Source organism: Zootoca vivipara, chromosome 11 (genome assembly GCF_965207765.1).
Source record: "Zootoca vivipara chromosome 11, rZooViv2.hap1.1, whole genome shotgun sequence".
Taxonomy (NCBI): domain Eukaryota; kingdom Metazoa; phylum Chordata; class Lepidosauria; order Squamata; family Lacertidae; genus Zootoca; species Zootoca vivipara.
In genome coordinates this window covers 52,600,423-52,618,991 of record NC_142594.1, presented here as the reverse complement: position 1 = coordinate 52,618,991, position 18,569 = coordinate 52,600,423, and the positions used below count along the sequence as shown (strand labels likewise).

General features: G+C 43.2%; 1 protein-coding gene across 6 annotated transcripts in view; it reads right to left on the bottom strand.

Annotated features, from left to right (window-relative positions):
* Positions 1-1,440: 1,440 nt before the first annotated feature.
* NKTR (natural killer cell triggering receptor) overlaps positions 1,441-18,569 on the bottom strand; it is a 36,935-nt gene continuing 19,806 nt past the window's right edge. For 5 of the 6 annotated variants that reach the window (XM_088653939.1, XM_088653937.1, XM_035129005.3 and 2 more), the window contains 10 exons: positions 18,200-18,345; positions 16,256-16,481; positions 14,104-14,256; positions 13,038-13,125; positions 11,795-11,940; positions 7,609-10,464; positions 6,130-6,225; positions 5,452-5,511; positions 5,007-5,111; positions 1,441-2,783 (listed from right to left, as the gene is read on the bottom strand). In XM_088653939.1, the coding sequence (XP_088510065.1) occupies positions 2,705-2,783; positions 5,007-5,111; positions 5,452-5,511; positions 6,130-6,225; positions 7,609-10,464; positions 11,795-11,940; positions 13,038-13,125; positions 14,104-14,256; positions 16,256-16,341 (3,669 nt within the window). In that variant the 5' untranslated portion in view covers positions 16,342-16,481; positions 18,200-18,345 and the 3' untranslated portion in view covers positions 1,441-2,704. The remainder of the gene's footprint in view (positions 2,784-5,006; positions 5,112-5,451; positions 5,512-6,129; positions 6,226-7,608; positions 10,465-11,794; positions 11,941-13,037; positions 13,126-14,103; positions 14,257-16,255; positions 16,482-18,199; positions 18,346-18,569) is intronic. The other variant, XM_035129007.3, reaches the window with a different exon arrangement.

The window sequence follows — 18,569 nt, the reverse complement described above, 5'->3', positions numbered from 1 at the left end:
AGAACTTTGGAAACCTGGCGTTCAGGCCAGACAGATTGTGGTGGTGGGTTTTTACTTCTGCAGGTTTTTTATTAGCATTTAAAACAGCATTGGCTGTAATTACCTAGCACACCAGGAAAAGGTTTGGAGCCATGCTGATTGGGGCTTAGAGTCAGGAGCCTAACAATATCTGTAAGGCCAGAGGTTTCCCACTCCTGGGCTAGTTGAACCTCATTTTCCAATGTTGGTGTTTTACTATAGGCATGGGAGCATTCAAAAATACAACCCTCCAGCTGGTGACTGAAGTGGTACCACCAGAATTCTACCACCTTGGCCAACATCCTGTTCTACATGGCATATAAAACAGCTCTTGCCTTTGCAGTGCTGTTGTTCATAGTGTGGTTCCTTATCTAGCTTGCTGTTGGAGCATGACAGCCACTGATAGCAGGATTACTAGATCTAGCAATGGGAAACAGTGGGTACTCGGAAGGACAAGAAGATTGGAATCTGCTGGTGGCGTTTTGCTGGTTTTGTTTTAATTTTTTACTTGTGTTTGTATCTTGTATTCTATCCTGTGAAGCACCCCAAGATCTCACGATGAAGGGCTAGGATCTAAAGCATACCTTTGGTGCATTCAGTTACGTGCAAAAATGCTGGAGTCTCCCCATTTCCTTTCTGACCACATATCCTTATGCTGCTTTCCAAGACCTTCTGCCACTTGAAAGTGGCCCACCGGTGAAAGGTTCCGATTCTGGAAGCAGTGCAGGAGCCCCAGCTCCTTTGCCTACCCGTGCAAGAGCCAGCAGCGAGAAAGCAGCCCTTTCTCGCCGTTGGTCCCTCCGCAGCTCGCAAGAGCCGGCATAGGAGCCCCGGTTGGGAGAGGCGCAGTGCAGTGCCTCTCCCAACCGAGTTACAGGTCACTGCAGCAGACCCCTCGCCCTCCATGTCTCTGGTCCTATGCACACCAAGAGAAAGAAATCTGGGCTTCCTCTGCTAAATGCCCTCGCAAATGCCAGTTTGCAAGGTCTGTTCACGAGCTCTCAGGATCTGCACTGAGCTACGGTAAGTCTTGCAGATAATGGTTGGATGCATTCAGCTTTATTACAGGGAGAAGCAACACTATATTCAGTGATTGCTCAAGATATATGGAGGCTAACTGGGACGATTAGGTACAATCCTTTTCAGTATGCTCAACATGAGTATTAGTATAGGGATCTATAGCAGCCTACAAAATAATAAATAAAAGTTGTTTTGCCATTGACATATAGGCCAAGTTTACAATTATTATTATTGTTAAAATAAATTAAATAGCTGGTTTGAATTAAATAATTGATGTAACCCAATCTCTTTAAGTCGCATAAGCTTGAAAACAATCTCAGTTCTATCAACCCAGGTTTGCATTTGAGGTAATGGAGGATGCCATGAGTTTGATGAGCACCAAATGACCAATATCCAATATACTTAATGGTTTATATTTTTAATTGCAATGGGGGGGAATCACATTATCAAATGTACAGCTGTTAGCTCTTGACAAAAAAAATCCCAATTTGATAACATTTAAGAAATGTACAGCATTTCAAAATAATAGAAAGTTAAATTCAGTATTAGGACTACAGTTACAGACAGCATTTCCCCCTCTGCTGTCACACCCAGTTATCAGAAGGGCTAGTTCTGCTGTTAGAAAATGTCGCTATTTCATATGAAAATTTGTTTACACTGAAATGTTCATTTACAAACAATTCTTTAACTGCTGAATCAAAGCACTGGAAGAAATACAGTGCTTTTGAATTGAAATTGAGTGTTTGTAAACCCATTTACAAACAGTTTGCTGTCACTATTGAGACTCTTTTTGGTGCTGAACCCTGAAAATGAACTCCCATGTCTTCCTTTGTTTTATACCTACAGTATAAAATCTTAACAGTATAAATACCTGGTGGTATTCTGAAGCCAGTGGGAAAAATCAAGCATCGAATTATCTTGTACAAGCCTCATTCACTGAAGGGTGTGTGGTCAGAAAGTCCCCACTGAAACTATTTCCAGTGTTCAAAGACATGACTAAGAATGTCAAAGGCTCTTTAGGTCAGCTTTTACAAATCCAGGGTGCAACATTATTCTTACATTCTTATAGCATGGATACAGAATTGAAATAGAACTCTATACTATCATCTTTTGAGGCTTAGCATACACCTTTATACATTTTTAACTTTTTCCAAGAAACAGATGCGAAGCTTTGCACCTGAACCTAAGTATTAGATATTGTACGGCAGAAAGACAGAAATACCTGCCTTAAACCTTTTTATCCACCTCCGCTCGTGTAAAGGCTTATACCATGTACATACAGGTCGCCACTGAAATGATACAAGCTTTTAAGGTAACTACAAAGAAGGTAGTTCTCGGAACAGTATTCTCCTCCTCCTTCACAGTCTCATGGCTGCCAGCGTATTTTTGAGAAAAACATTTGTTATCCCCTAGAGGTAATTCTGACACATCAGGCCTCTCTCAATACATAAGGGTATCTGCAAATCCAAATCTCTCATGACTGAGGAACCTAACTCCAGGATTCAGAAGACAGCATATGAAAAAGTTGTGCTCAGAAGTTGTAAGGCCTCACCTCGCTAGGCATCTGTCAGTTTTACTTGGGAATACTGAGAAAAATGGGTCTGCACAGTACTGACGGGGGAAAACCCCTGTTAAATACAGTCCATATTTCCAATGGTTATGGATTTCAGCTGTATCTGCTGCTTTCACTGGGGCTTCGGTTGTTAGAATAACTGCGTTCACTTTCACTGTCTGAGCCGTAGGATCTAGGGGAAAAAAAGCCAAGACACAAGTGAAGGCGTACACTGCGGAAGTGTCACATTTCCAAGTACAAAATTCTGCAGCAGTCCCCATTACGAGCAGAGTGGCATGGAAAAATAAATGAAATACATTTCATGATGTTAAATATGCCTTTTCCCCACAAAAGCTTGCTTATTTCAAGCATGGATTTTCTCAAACTCTCAAATGGATGAAAGCTCAACTACTCTAATTAGAGGTATATTTCAGGATCCCCCCCCCCAGGCTGTCTTTTGCCAATTTTGAACCTACCACCTAACTTGGTACACAGCCAACACCTACTTTGATTCAAATAATCATAAAAAAGAGGTAACAGAACAAAAAGTCTGGCGTAAGAGAGTAAGAAGGGACAATTTTTAAAATATTGATTTTCATCAACACCCAAACATGGGGCAATTACACTTTTTCAGGCGATATGGTGGAAAACTGATGCCTTGGCACCATAAGGAGATCTAACACCTATCAGGGTTGTTAATGGAAAACTACACATCAGGACCACTACTGGGAATAAAAAGCAGTGATCAGGTGTTCTCAGAAACATTGAGACAGAATATGAAGAGACATTTGTGTACCTTCTCAAGTTCAACAGCTGTCACCAAAGGTAACCTATTTTGCTGTGTGTTCTAGCTACCAATAAAAATCAAATGTAATAACCTAGTTCTTTGTTCCTCTATGAGTCCAGTGAGGCAGAGCAAGTTCTGAATCAGTTATGGATTGGATGTGGGCTAACAAACTGAAATCTAACTGAGTCAAGGCAGACATGCCTTTGTTCAATAGGAGAGTTGATCTGTTTTGCCTATTTTGATCATGTGTGTAGCCTGGGATTCCCTGGGATGCAATGTGGTAGTTGTAGCTAGAAGCACCCTTCCACCACTATGGTTTCTGGAGAATGTAGATCTGGCCACTGTTGCACAAGCCTTGGTCAGATCTAGAGTGACTTATTTGTAATATGCTCTACTGGGTGAGGCATTTTGAAGTGTGAAGTGTTTGGACACTTCAAACTGTTGTCACTGGACTATGTGATCACACTGGCTTCACAGTGGAACGTGATCACATTACAGTGGTACCTCTAGTTACGAACTTAATTCGTTCTGGAGGTCCGCTCTTAACCTGAAACTGTTCTGAACTAGAGGCATGGTTTTGCTAAAGGGGCCTCTTGCTGCCGGTGCCGGCACACAATTTCCGTTCTCATCCTGGGGCAAAGTTCTCAACTTGAGGGAACTCTTCCAGGTTGGCGGAGTTAGTAACCTGAAGCGTTTGTAACCTGAGGTACCACTGTAGTTTTGGGGTACAGTCTGAGGTGCTTATTACCATCAAAGCCCTAAATGATTTGCGTTCAGGTGACAAGGAACACCTCTTCTAATAGAAAACAGCTCGCCTGTTAAGGTAATTAGAAATGATCTTGCTTTGTGTTCTGCTGTTGTCACACGTGTAGCTGAAGCTTGTATGGGACACAGAACTTTTCCGCAGTGACACACAAGTTGTGGTGCTACCAGGCTTTTAGTATTGGGTAACTGTGCACTGTTTTAGTATTGGATAACTGTGTACTGGGTAGCAGGTGGCGCTATGGGTTAAACCACAGAGCCTAGGGCTTGCTGATCAGAAGGTCGGCGGTTTGAATCCCTGCGACAGGGTGAGCTCCCATTGCTCGGTCCCAGCTCCTGCCAACCTAGCAGTTCGAAAGCACGTCAAAGTGCAAGTAGATAAATAGGCATCACTACAGGGAAGGTAAACGGCATTTCCGTGTGCTGCTCTGGTTCGCCAGAATCGGCTTTGTCATGCTGGCCACATGACCTGGAAGCTGCACGCTTGCTCCCTCGGCCAATAATGCGAGATGAGCGTGCAACCCCAGAGTCGATCACGACTGGACCTAATGGTCAGGGGTCCCTTTACCTTTACCTTTTAACTGTACTGCCTTGGCATTTTACTTTTGCTCTGCTGCTTGTTAATGGTTTTGGACATTTAATGTTTTACTGTACTCTGATTTATATGATTTTGTTTTATATTATAATTATGTTTGGAACCCTTGGGTCGCTCCTATTTTTGTGGAATTTTGGCAACTGCACAAGATTCATAAACGATTCACATTACTGCTAGGGACACAAGTAGTTTGAACAGAGAAGGTGAGAGGCAAATGTCATTTGCATTTGCCTATAGTAAGTTCCTCAGTCTAGCTGCCAAAACCCACATACCTGGACCGTCGGTCATAACTGCGAGATCTGTGGTAACTGTCACTCCTTTTGCTTCTACTTCGGCTACGGCTCCTGCTGTAGTAACTGTCATAGGTATAGGACCTGCTTTTATGGGTGCAAAACCAAGCAATGACTTACTTTGTTTAACACAGAATCTCCCTAAATAAACTTAAGAGACATCAAAGCTTTCTTATTCACAGAAAATAATTTTGATTAAATACAATATGCTAGAGAATTAAAAACTAAACTCAAATGGGAAAAAAATCTATAAAAGGCACCCATTCAGTGTAGCTATGTTTCCATTATTCTCTTTCAATTTTGAAGTAAAATAAGCCTGTTTAGAAAAGTAAGCCACAGCACCTTATTATCAATGCACCATTTAAATTTACTGTTACCAACCCATTATATACTAGAGTCATATTTAAAAAATGATCTCTTAGCGTACCTTGATCGACTGTGGTGATCGTAAGAGCTGCTTCTGGACCGACTTCTACTATAAGTGCGACTATTAAACAAGAAAAGAATGACATGACATTTTTAAACTGTAAGAAAGATGTCCCAATATTGTGCTTGCTTATTTTGCATTAAAGCCAGTTATAACTATTTCCCCAAGTGACAAAATATGTATTTATTTTTAAACCATACTAAATCTACAGAAGGGACCCAGGTGGCGCTGTGGGTTAAATCACAGAATCTAGGGCTTGCTGATCAGAAGGTCGGCGATTCGAATCCCTGCAACAGGATGAGCTCCTGTTGCTCGGTCCCAGCTCCTGCCCACCTAGCAGTTCGAAAGCACATCAAAGTGCAAGTAGATAAATAGGGACCGCTCCGGCGGGAAGGTAAACGGCGTTTCCGTGCGCTGCTCTGGTTCGCCAGAAGCAGCTTTGTCATGCTGGCCACATGACCCGGAAGCTGTCTGCGGACAAATGCTGACTCCCTCGGCCTATAGAGCGAGATGAGCGCCGCAACCTCAGAGTCGGACACGACTGGACCTGATGGTCAGGGGCCCCTTTACCTTTCTAAATCTACAGAATGCTTCTGCCAATAAACCAAACAAGCAGATGTTTGCAGTAAGTTATTCTCTTCTCTCCAGCACTTCCCCATCCCTTTTACTGGTACGAACCTGTGACTCCTGCAACTGTCGTAAGAACTACTTCGACTTCTTGAGCGGGCTCTGCTGTACCATCCTCTGCTCCGGCTTCGTGTGTAACTCCGTGACCTAGAGATTTCAAGTGCATGTACTGAAAAGCTGGGCAAAGTAAGGCCCAGCTAATCACAGGGGTTCGTTTTAAGGTTTTCAGAGCACATAGTGGCCAACAGGCTAGCCCCATTGAGCAAGGAACACTGAAATAGCTTATAAGTTTAAGGCAGGACACTACACTCTTTTCAGCACATGCTAAAAACATTTTTGTTTATACAAGCCTACACAGATACGTCCCCTTCATGGATCCCTGCCTTGTCATGGCGAAGGGGCTTGAATAACTCCAAAAAGCTATGAGCTATGCCGAGCAGGGCCACCCAAGACAAATATGTCATAGCTGAGAGTTTAGACTAAATGTGATCCACCTGGAGAAGGAACTGGCAAACCACTCCAGTATTTTGCCAAGAAAACTCAAATAGACATAAAAAAGGAGAAGCTTTGAGAAGAAAGTGAGAGTTTCTAAGGCATGTTCTGGTTCATGGGGTCATAGACAGCTGAACTAAGACGATTAAACAACAACATGGCAGATACCTACAACGCTAATGTGGTTTCGGTTTCTTGCGGGTTCTAGTTTTCTGAATGATTTAATTGTTTTTACTAACAATTGTTAGAGGGATGCGGGTGGCGCTGTGGGTTAAGCCAGAGCCTAGGGCTTGCCGATCTGAAGGACGGCGGTTCGAATCTCCACGACGGGGTGAGCTCCCGTTGCTCGGTCCCTGCTCCTGCCAATCTAGCAGTTCGAAAGCACGCCAAAGTGCAAGCAAGTTGATAAATAGGTACCGCTCCGGCGGGAAAGTAAACTGTGTTTCCATGCGCTGCTCTGGTTCACCAAAAGCAGCTTAGTCATGCTGGCCACATGACCTGGAAGCTGTACGCCAGCTCCCTCGGCCAATAAAGCAAGATGAGCGCCGCAAAGCCCAGAGTCGTCCGCAACTGGACCTAATGGTCAGGGGTCCCTTTACCTTTTACTAACAATTGTTATGTTTTGTTCTTTGCCATCGAGCGGTATATACATTTCATGAAAGAAATAGAGGCAACTGAGCATTTGCATGTGCTTAAGGCACGCAGCGGGAAGGTAAACACAGTTTCCGTGTGCTGCTCTGGCTCGCCAGAAGTGGCTTTGTCATGCTGGCCACATGACCTGGAAGCTGTATGCCGGCTCCCTCGGCCAATAAAGCAAGATGAGCACTGAAACCCCCAGGGTCGGTCTCGACTGGACCTAATGGCAGGGGTCCCTTTACTTTTAAGGCATGCACAACTACTGACATGCATGCCATTTTGACACTGGAAGGGAGAGGAACAGGGGTGGGGGCAGGGGCGGAACAGGCATATGTGCATCCCAATGATTATCCATAAAGAAATAGCTATCCCTATTTGTAAAATGCAAGTAATTTTACTTACCTGTAAGAAGAGGTGGAACTTCCTGATCGACTTCTGGAGTGACTGTATGAATGGGATCTTGCTCGGTGCCTGGATTTGGGGCCCGACTTGCTTCGTGACCGGCTATGGCTCCTTGACTGGCTGTTTTCCCGTGCGGGAGAATCCTCCTCACTAGAGCTCTCGTGGTTCCTTGGTCTCCGATTCAGCCGGGCAGTCTTCCTAACTTCATCAAACAGGGAGCCTGGTCTAATTTTGTTTTTGCTTTTAATTTCTATTCTTAAACCTTGTGGCTTTGACTCAGACGATGAGGCCACACTTTTGGCTTCGGGAGGATTGCTAGCAGCTGCCGGAGCTACAGCCTGCAGGTTCCCTACTCCCTGTAACGGTTTCCATTTATTATCAGCTACGCTGCTCTGAGGATTTTCCACCAGCTCAGTCTTCAGCACGCTTTCCACAGCAGCAGCAATGGCTGTGACAGGCTTAGGTCTCTGTTTCTCTCTCAGTGTGTTGCCTTCTTTGCTACCAGTCAATTCTCTAGCATCAAGTCCTGGTTTTGCACTCTCCGCTTCAGAGCTACTTGGGACATCTGTGCTCTTACTAACTCTAATGTCTTGCAAGTTCAGCTTCAGACTTACTGGAGAAAGTTCCACATCAACCTTCACGGGTGAATTATGCTCTGGAGTGCAAATCTCCATGTCATCCACCTGGGTAACATCCACCTCATTTTCATTATTTACTTTGGCAGCACCAGCGCTTTCCGAAATTTCCGTATGTTTTTCTGAATTTAGAGCATGTGCTGATGTTCCCTCTTCCCCATTAACTTTACAAACTTTCTTAACAGCAGGTGATGCATGGCCTACAGTTTTATTCTCTTCACTGAGCTTTTTGTCATTCCCCATTTGGTCCTGGAGCATTTTATCGTTTTCAGAATCCTGATCTTGCTTTTTATCTGCTTTTGTCACGACTGGCTTCTCTATGTCATCCTTGGTGCGTGGCTTTACAGCTATGACCTCTTCCTCCTCCTCCTCTTCTCCAAACTCCAGAGGCGGCTGCCAGTGAAATGTTTCCTTTTGTTTTTGGGCCTTATGCTTCTTTTCTTTTTTACCCTTGGATTTCTCCTTCGCTTTTTTGGAATGTGCCTTTTTGAGGTTCTTTTTGGAGCCATGCTTTTGCTTTCTGGATTTTCCCCTGGCCCCAGAATTGGAATGGGAGCTCTCCGTCTCAGAAGGGGAGAACTGCTTGCTTGTCTTGAGTGTACCCGAGGAGGAATCCAACTTTGTCTTGCACTTGGCGAGGCTGAGATCTGTGTCAGAGTCTGATGTGGCTTCACCTTCCTCCTTGCTAGAAGACAATCTTGAATCTTCCTTATAGTTCCTGTTTCCACCTCTTTCTGAATTTGATTCAGAGTCCCATTTACTATCGGTACGTGTTTTCCTTTTTGCTTTTCGACCACTTCTTGGGGAGTTCAGTTTCTCCTCCAAAAGTCTTTTTTTTGAATGGTCACTGCCCCACTCAGACCCAGGCTTTTCTTCATTCCCATCGCAAGCAGAGCTGCTTCTCTTTCGCTTCCGGCTTGCTTTTTCTTGCTGTAATGGCCCTTTTTCTTGCACTGGCTGTGGTTTCGTCACCTGCTCACTATCTGTGGAGAAGTCCGAAGAGGATCTACTCACACTCTCCCTGTGCTTCTGAGAAGCCACATCTTTTGCATATAGAAGAGTACTTTCAGAACTGCTTTGTCTCTTCTTTGACAAGTGCCCACTTTCTTTCGTTTTGCTTTTCTGTCGGTCATCCTCACTTAGAGAAAAATAAGATGACGACCCACTGTAGCATGACCGGTCACTGGGGAATTTATGCACTGAATGGGATCTAACAGTTGATCGAGATCTTGAGCTGGATGGACTTCTTGATCTGCTGTAAGACTTGGAGTAGGATCTACTTCGAGATGTCCTGCTCCTCGACCTTCGCCAACTCTCTGAGCTTCTATCACTGTGATTTTTTGAATAATCACTGCGGTCACTATCTGAACTTTTTCGTCGCTTACGGTATGAAGAGGATGTGCTTGTATCTTTGACACTTACTAAACTGTAGGTAGTCTGAGTAGGCATCAAGTGAGTGGTCTTTGCTTTCATTTCCTGAATTCGCTCATAGGATGGTTTCCAAGGCTTTTGCCCAGGTTTCCATCTAGAAGGTGGAGGACTGTCACTAAGTGATATGACCGGAATGCTTTCGGCAACAACGGGCTGTATCACAACTTTATCATTTTGTGGCAATGCTGCCATGACAGGTTCGACTGCAACAGGCTTGAATTCATTTAAACGAGCTGCAACATTTTTTGGTGAACTGGACACCATCTTAAGATGCTTGGAACTGGACCTAGATCTTGATCTGCTCCTAGACTGAGAAGACTTAAAAGCCATTCTTGACCTAGAACTTCTTCTGGAATAAGATCTGGATCTGGTTCTGGATCTGGTTCTAGACCTGTAGTATGACCGGGAGTCCCTGCTTGACGGGGACAATGAGCTCTGCTTATCTCTATCAGATTTAGACCAGTCCCTTCTGGAGGAGTCATCTCTAGAAGAAAGTGAGGAAGAGCGGGACACCCTCTCACGATCACAAGGCGATTTTGTCCTTCTAGCAGAAGAACGAGAAGATTCTTTCTCTGTTGAAGTAGATAACCTCTTCTTTTTAATCTGCTTCTGCTTCTTGAAGTGTTTTTGCTTTTTGGCCTTCTTTTTGTGCTTTGCCTTTTTCTCTTTCCGGTGTTTCTTGTGGTGGCGACCGTATTTAGCACTACTTAGGTCAGAATAGCCATTATGTGACCATGACCTTGACCTCTGAGACAGACTTCTTTCATCCCACCTTCCTGGGTCACTCAACCTAAGAAACAAATGAATAAAATGTTTATCTGTATCTTGCGAGCACCCCGAGATCTTTGGATGAAATATAATTAATTAATAATAAGCACCTCCTTGGCTATGCTTGCTTGGCTTCTCTAGCAGACTTTGGGTTTTCAGGAGCCATGCAGCATGGGTCTAAAGACCTAGGTACAAGATCTGGAGATGCCTGGAAGTACTGGCCTGGTACAGGCATCTTCCTAAAAAGGCCCTCAACAATTAGCACACATGAAATTAAATGCAGTATCTCTACCTCAAGTAAAGAAAACCAAAACGACAGAACTACACCTGAGTGGATGAACAAAGCCTCAGTTCACATGCCTCAAAGGAGTTGCTCAAATATGATCCAACAAAATTGTGTTAATACTCAGGAATATGTCCTCAGAGCAACTAACTTGGCTGACTGTTCAGATGAATAGTTTTTTGCATAAGTGTGTACCCATGGAATTCATTCCAAAAGTAATCCCATTGGGGGGGATTGTTAAAGCTATGATGGTTGTTCACTGGGAATGAAAACAGACCCCCCCCCTGGGGGGGAGGAGCTTCACAAAATCCAAAGTTTCATGAAACATTTTTTTTGGCAAACTCAACAGATTTTCATAAACAAAAATAGTTCCATTTTAGAATTATTTTAACCTGTTCATATGGGTTAAACCACAGAGCCTAGAGCTTGCCGATCAGAAGGTCAGCGGTTCGAATCCCTGCAACGGGGTGAGCTCCCGTTGCTCGGTCCCAGCTCCTGCCAACCTAGCAGTTAGAATGCACGTCATAGTGCAAGTAGATAAATAGGTACCGCTACAGTGGGAAGGTAAACGGCGTTTCTGTGTGCTGCTCTGGTTCGCCAGAAGCGGCTTTGTCATGCTGGCCACATGACCTGGAAGCTGTACGCCGGCTCCCTCGGCCAGTAAAGCAAGATGAGCGCCGCAACCCCAGTCAGTCATGACAGGACCTAATGGTCAGGTGTCCATTTACCTTTACCTATAGTTTTTTTTACAATGCAGCCCCGAACTGTTTTAATACTCAAGAGGTTTCTGCAAGCGAGTAAGATTAACAAATGTCACCCTGTTCCAGATAACATTATGTAAACTAGATGCAAAGCACCCAAGTAAAATTTCCCTACCCAATCAGCCCTACTCTCTTATTTGTAGCCATCAAAAAATAAACTCTCTTACCAGGTACAAAGTCTATCTAAACTGCAGTGCAATAGATGCCTTACAGAATCTGCTATTACCACTCTCTTTATTCATCTTGTGCCTATATGTAATCGACTTACTATTTTATGGGACAGAATAATTTAAGAGAGCTAGTCTTACTTGTCTCCTTTACTCCATTTTTCTCCACTGGGTGGCCTGTAGGCTCTTAACCTCTGCATTTCTTCTTTCCAGTGTGGAGGAGTTTCACTGCTCTCATCATTATCAGATTCTGAACATGAGCGAGAACGAGGAGGTGTATGGTATCGCTAGAAAAATACAACAGCACAAGCAGAATTGAATACAAAATCCATAATACAGTAGCACTCATACACAATCATCAAGGCTTATCCACGATTAAAAACAAATGTCTGGGGACAACTGCATACTGAGCACACGGGATACCCAAATCTGGAGATTACTTGCAGATTTTCTGTGCAGGTAAGCAAACCTTGCCAGAGGAACTCTGCAGGAAGAGAAAATGTAGGTACGAGCGGAGACCTTGTTCAACTTGGAAAAAGAGCTTTTGTGACAGGAGAACATAGATCCCACAAGAAGCTAAATTACAGCATCTGCCTAGTGGGCTTTAAAAAAATCATCTCCACTTCTACTCTCTGTTCTTTGCCATATAAAGGTTCTGAAAGCAACAGGCAAACACTGCAATATACTTTGATAATATTTTTCAGTTGTTTATTGCTACTCCACCTTTTGAGGTCTCACATTCTCAGCCAATTTATAATGCCTTACTATCAATCCCCATCTCCATTTAGAAGAGAAGCCTATCACAAGCACATGCGGTCTTGCCACTATTTTTAGTTTTGATTCAGTGCTGTTTTTAACAAGGTATATTGTTTATTTTTGAAAATATTTATAACCATTTGGTGTGTTTTAGCCCCACCCTTTTTTGATTCATGTTGGGAGCTGTCCTGGGTCCTGCACCAGGAGAAATAGAATAAATAATACTTTGTGATTAACCACTTCATTCCTGCTTCCCCATCCAGGGACAAGTACCATATTGGCCCGACTATAAGCCGCACCTGCAAATAAGCCACACCTTTAAAATTCAAGGATTTGCGGGTGCGTCTCGCCTCCCGGCTCTACCACCCTGAATGAGGGATGTGGGCAGGCGGCTCTCCAAGCCAGTGCCAGCGTTCGGCTCTGAATATAAGCCACACTTTAACTTTTAAGTCGGAATTTGGGGGGAAAGTGTGGCTTATATTCGGGTCAATACGGTTATGAATTTCTGTATGCAACTGGCCAGCAAACAGAGGTAGCTTTCAAACACTGGCCAAAATAAAGCCCTTGTGTTAAGTTACAAAGGCTGAAAAGGGGGGGGGGTATAAAAACAAAACAAAACAAAACATACTATTGTGCCTCTCCCTCTGATTTTTCTTCCAGATTTAGATACTGAAGGCTTCTGGTCATTCAAAACTGGGGCTACATCAAGCAGCTTCCTTAAATATTAAGAATTATACAAGTATAAGGAAAACAGCACTGGCAATAATATATGTTTCTTGCAGTCAAATGTTAAAGACAGCCAAAACTGAGCAAGAGTGACTCAAATGGCCACATACTTAATTGCGTAGCTTTTTCTTTGCTAAGAACACAGTTCAAAACTATCTGGTTACCCTCCCCCAAGTTACAGAATTTTTACCCAAGACAAATGAGTGTCTACAGCTCCTAGCTGAGGGGTGCAATCACATACTATGAAAGCATTCCTTCATCTGGCTCTCCAGCTGGATCACCTGGATATCAAAGTTTTCACTGGGGTGCCCCCCGCCAAAGACGCCTCTTTAAGAAATCCAATAGAGAAGAATCTGACTCTTCCTGAAAGGAGTTTCCCCAAAGATGCTGAATTGCTATGAGACTAAACTGACCAGGGGCCTACACCACATGGTCCAAGAATGAAATGGGCATGTAGGATTTCCTCACCCTTTGCTGCATATACCCCACTACGTATGAGAGAAATATCTGGGGACCAGGAATTACTCCTTTTGGAAACATCAGGGGTTATAATGGTCAGGACATAGAGAGTTCATGCCGAGGATCTTTCTAAACCAAAAGCTGGCTAACATTTAGAGAAAACAAAAACTGGAATCCAATACTTTGTGACTATACTGCACCATCGTCCCATTTTTTAAACGGCAACTGGTACAATAGCTGGCTAGATGAGACATTTCTTCCATCAAAAATTAAAGACCTTGGTTTCCTATATGTAAAATACATTTTTTTCCAGCCATGGGAGTACACAAGCACCCCACTGAAATTCAAGCATATGAACTGCATCCCTGTAATGCTGAGGTATTACTGCAAGTTACAACGATCCTCCACTAACTCCATAACTGCAAATACACAAGTGGCTCAAGGATTGCTTAAAAGGAGCAGTCCCACAGAGAAGGAACAAACACAACAAGAAGAAAATTGTTGCATACGGCTCAGGCTCTGTATTTATAACTGGTGCATCTCTTCTGAGCAAAAATCTGTTTTCTGGAACTGGAGGAATTTCTTCAGGACGGACCACGGGCTTGTCCCTCTTCGCATTTGAGTCCACTGCTTTTTCATTTTCTTCGCTTCTGTTAGGATGGCTGAATAGAAAGAGCCATTTAGAATACACACACACACAATTTTTGAAACCCAAATGAGAACTGCGTATGTCGACTATATCCTCCTGTATGTGACAACTTTCTCATCAAGTTCCGTTGCACTGTAAGAGGCTTTTCTGAAACTTAATAGCCTGATGATGAATCAAACTCCTAAATTTTTTACTTCCTGAATTTCTTTAAGTCAGCACAATTTACTTCTCCAGACAAGCAGAGAATTAAGGCGTGCAGGTTATCTGCTTCTATTCCTTTAGATAAGCCACATTAGTTTACTCAAGGGCAAAAAGTAGAATTCAAAGAGCTCCAGTAGTGACATAGATTCCCATATGGCAGGGATATGCAATGGCTCTGTATGTAGGTTAAAGCAGTGTTTCTCAACCTTTTTTGGGCAAAGGCACACTTGTTTCATGAAAAAAATCATGAGGCACACCACCATTAGAAAATGTTAAAAAAATTAACTCTGTGCCTATATTGACTATATATAAAGTAATTCTCCCACGGCACACCAGGCAACATCTCGCGGCACACTAGTGTGCCGCGGAACAGTGGTTGAGAAACACTGGGTTAAAGAACTAGGCAATCTGAGGGGCTCCCTCTTACCAAAGTGTGGTATCCAATAACTCTCCCCTGCTCCCCAATCTGTTTCTATGTTACTCTGTTTCATATACTGCTGTTTCTCCTCTATTTCCATAGGTCAGGGATGAGGAAGCTTTTTTGCCCCAAGGGCCACATGCCCATGGTGAGCAGGACCAGAGGGCAAAAGAATGTGGAGGAATGAGTGAGTGTTTTGTACTGTAGGGAAGTATCTTCACACACCCCTCTCTATTTTCCATTCGGACAAGTGAAAGGAATAATCAAGAGTTTAAGGATGCTTTGCAGCCAAACAAAAAACACTTCAGTGAAGGTTGTGGCCTGGGGAAGAGTTACAGAAGCTATATAAGGGGATCAGGGGGGCATACTCAGCCCTTGGAGCTGTGGTCTTCCCTCCTGCTCCAAGTCCATGGGCTTTGCAATAAGCGAGGCTATCCAAAATAATGACTGTGGAGCGCAGAAGAGCTCAGAGTGTTGGTGCAAATGGATGTTTTGTTTTTTAAGAGTTGAAAGCTTCATTTTTGTTTTTAAAACCCCACAATGCTCTGCCTTTACAAAACAAAACAAAAAACCAAACCAAACCAGAGCCCTTCAGAATTCATCAGCCACATTCTAGAGCAGGGGTCGGCAACCTAAGGTTGTTTAACCGGCCCACGAGCCACCCCTGAATCGAGCCGGCCGCTCGGCAAGTCCCCGTGCACTGTGCTAAACCAGCACAGCGCGGTGACTCGCTTCCATGGCACCAGAAATGGTGTCTGCAGATGTCAAAAATCGCGGGTGCACGCACCCACACACACACATGCGATCCAGCCCACAGAGGGATCTCCGCTGGAGTGAACCGTCCCAGGCGAGGTAAACCTTGCCGACCCCTGTTCTAGAGAGCTTCATGTTGGAAGACCTATTTGTAGGTATGTAAAAGCTTATGGGTTGGCTGTTTTTAGATTCTCCATTATAGCAAATGGGAGAACACAAGTATTTGATTTTACACAGAGTAGCTTGGAAACTCACATATAGGTCAAAGCAGAAGAACACAGAGCAACTCAGAAAGAGTTTAAGAACGCACAGATACAAGTCAAATATTGGGACTCATGAATACCCCTCCTCATTTTACTGTGATGTCCTTTAGCTTAAATGGTTAGGGCTGGTTCCTCAGTCCTAAATGTCAGCATCAATTTATGTAACATGTCAAAGTCAACTTCACAGATTATGCCCTGGAATATCGTTTCCTAATGCAGAACCTCTGACAGTGAGACAGTTATCTTCACTGCAAGCCATGAATCTTAAAACTTGGTGCTCAAGAGAAGGTTACAGGTCTATGCATAAAAGTGAATAAAGCGTTAAAACCTTGATAAAAAGGCTTATTCATCTCTTCTTGTGATAATGTATTAGATACCTTCTTTGGCTTGATGCCCGTTTGTTCTTGGGTTCCTCCTTTTTCTTCTCTTCCCTTCGTCGCTTCCTTGACTGTTTAGCTTTCATTCTCCTCTTGTGTTTCCTTTTCCTACTTCTCTCACTTTCAGATTCACTGTCAGATGATGATTCTGATGAAGTAGACGAGCTGCTGGTGGAAGTATCTGAAGCTTTTGAGTGAGCAGACACCTTTCTCTTCTTCTCCAATGCTTAGGATGGGAAAGTTAATACATTTTTATAATTCACTCTAGGAACATATGGGTTCGCATTCAGCATGGGTAAAACCACAAACACAATGAACTCTGGGGATCGTGATTAGATTATTACACTTTTTTGTTTGTTTGTTTCTAAATATTTGAGATAGTACCGGTATGCTAGTTATAGCCAAACTGAGTGACCACTGGGCAGACATAAAAAGGCCACACTGGCAATTTGGCATTAACCAAATGCTAGACGATTTAATGCTGTACAATGCAGTCATGGTTTACTGTCATTTGCCCTGAGAAAACACATCCAGATACATTCATAGAAACTCAACTTGCTGGTTATTTGTGGGAAGACAGGCATTGTGCCATATGTCAGCAGCTGATATTGTAAAAGTATTTAACTCTCAACGTCACCCTCAGCAAATATACATCTTAATTCCTGCCTTATTTGTAAATAGCCCTGAAGACTTCTTTCATCCAGGTTCTTCCAGAGGATCCACTGCTGGCGCCCAAACTTTTCCTTTCTGCTTTCATTTTCCTAGCTTAAAGATGACGTAAGAATGGATACTCATGGTGCTTTATTGTTTAATGTAAAAACTACAACTGCTGAGGGTATGCGCACACAATATAAAAGACTTTGGGATGCAATTTATCTGCACTTGCTAGTCTAACAGCGCCCACTGGAAAGTCCTCTTCTTTCCGAGGCCCTCCATAACATCTCTTTCTCTGGCCACTACTTCCATCAGGGGTCAGTGTGCACCTCCAACACAGCCAGCCCCCATCTTCTGTCTAGCAACCTGGTCCACAAGTTATGACACTGGTAGTGATGGCTGTGGTACAACTGAGGCCAAGGGCACACTGGGGAGAAAAGAAGGTCTTCAATGAGCACCACACTCTCCTGTGGGAAAAGTTATGCCTACATCTGGCCGGATCATGGTCTTATGCAGAGTAAAAAATAATGGGCCATCTTAAAAAACAAAATCATGAACAGTTGGGTGCTGACAGATGCATTGTGTTATAGCAAGGGTGGCTAACACATGCCCAGAGGCTCCACCCAGCCTCCAAGGGATTTTCTGGGGTCCCCTACTCCAACCTGTCTTATTGTTATTACTGCTCCTATGGGTCCCCTGTCGTGATGCCCTAAGGTTTGTTATAGCCCCCTAAAGGGACTATGTGCCCCCAGTCCATTTTGTCATTAACACACACACACACACACACACTGACCATTCCAACTTATTCTATGATGCCAAAAGGTTTATTATCCCAAGATTTGTCTTTAATTGTTAAAAATAAAATGACCACACACCCCTCTACACTTTGACCCACAAGAGGACTGACCATGGGCCAATGCAGCTCTTGGCCTAAAAATGGTTAGCCACTCACGTTAGAGAGTAAACTCATTCTACGCAGACAACTTTATCATGAAAATGTCCTGTTTTACTATGATTTAATAAGGAAGCACACTTTTACTATTCCTATATTATCCTAGGTTTAACAAATGAGTATTTTCCAATATGCTTATTTGATAAATATTCAGCAGCCCACATTCTCCCAAATGTAGCAACACAGTAGTATGACCAAACTCAGTATAATGTTACAAAATGGAAACATAGTAAAAGCACATAAAAAGGGGTTTCTAGAACTTGCAGAATACTGTACCTAGATCTAATACAAATTATGATATTTTCTCATAGATTTCGAGGAAGTATGCAATGGCTTACCATCCTTTGCCGATTTTGTAACCAGCAACCCACAGTCAATAACTCGCACATCTGCATACGGCCTACTGGCAGTATCAGTTTTCAGATTTTCTATTTGTTCTATTACTTCAAAACCAGAAATAACCAATCCAAAGACAACATGTACACTGCAGAAATAGAAGATGCAAAAAGGTGCACTGGTTTATATGCAAGCAGCAATTGCTTGGAGTGACTTCATGCAACAAATGTTATCCTTAACATAGAAAATTCATTTAAAAAGAGGTTGGGTTAAGAATGCTTTAAAATTATTGGCAAAATGCAAAGCCAATATGCTATGCCCTGTTACACGTTTTTTGTCAGACACATATGGAGTAACACATTAAAGGTAAAG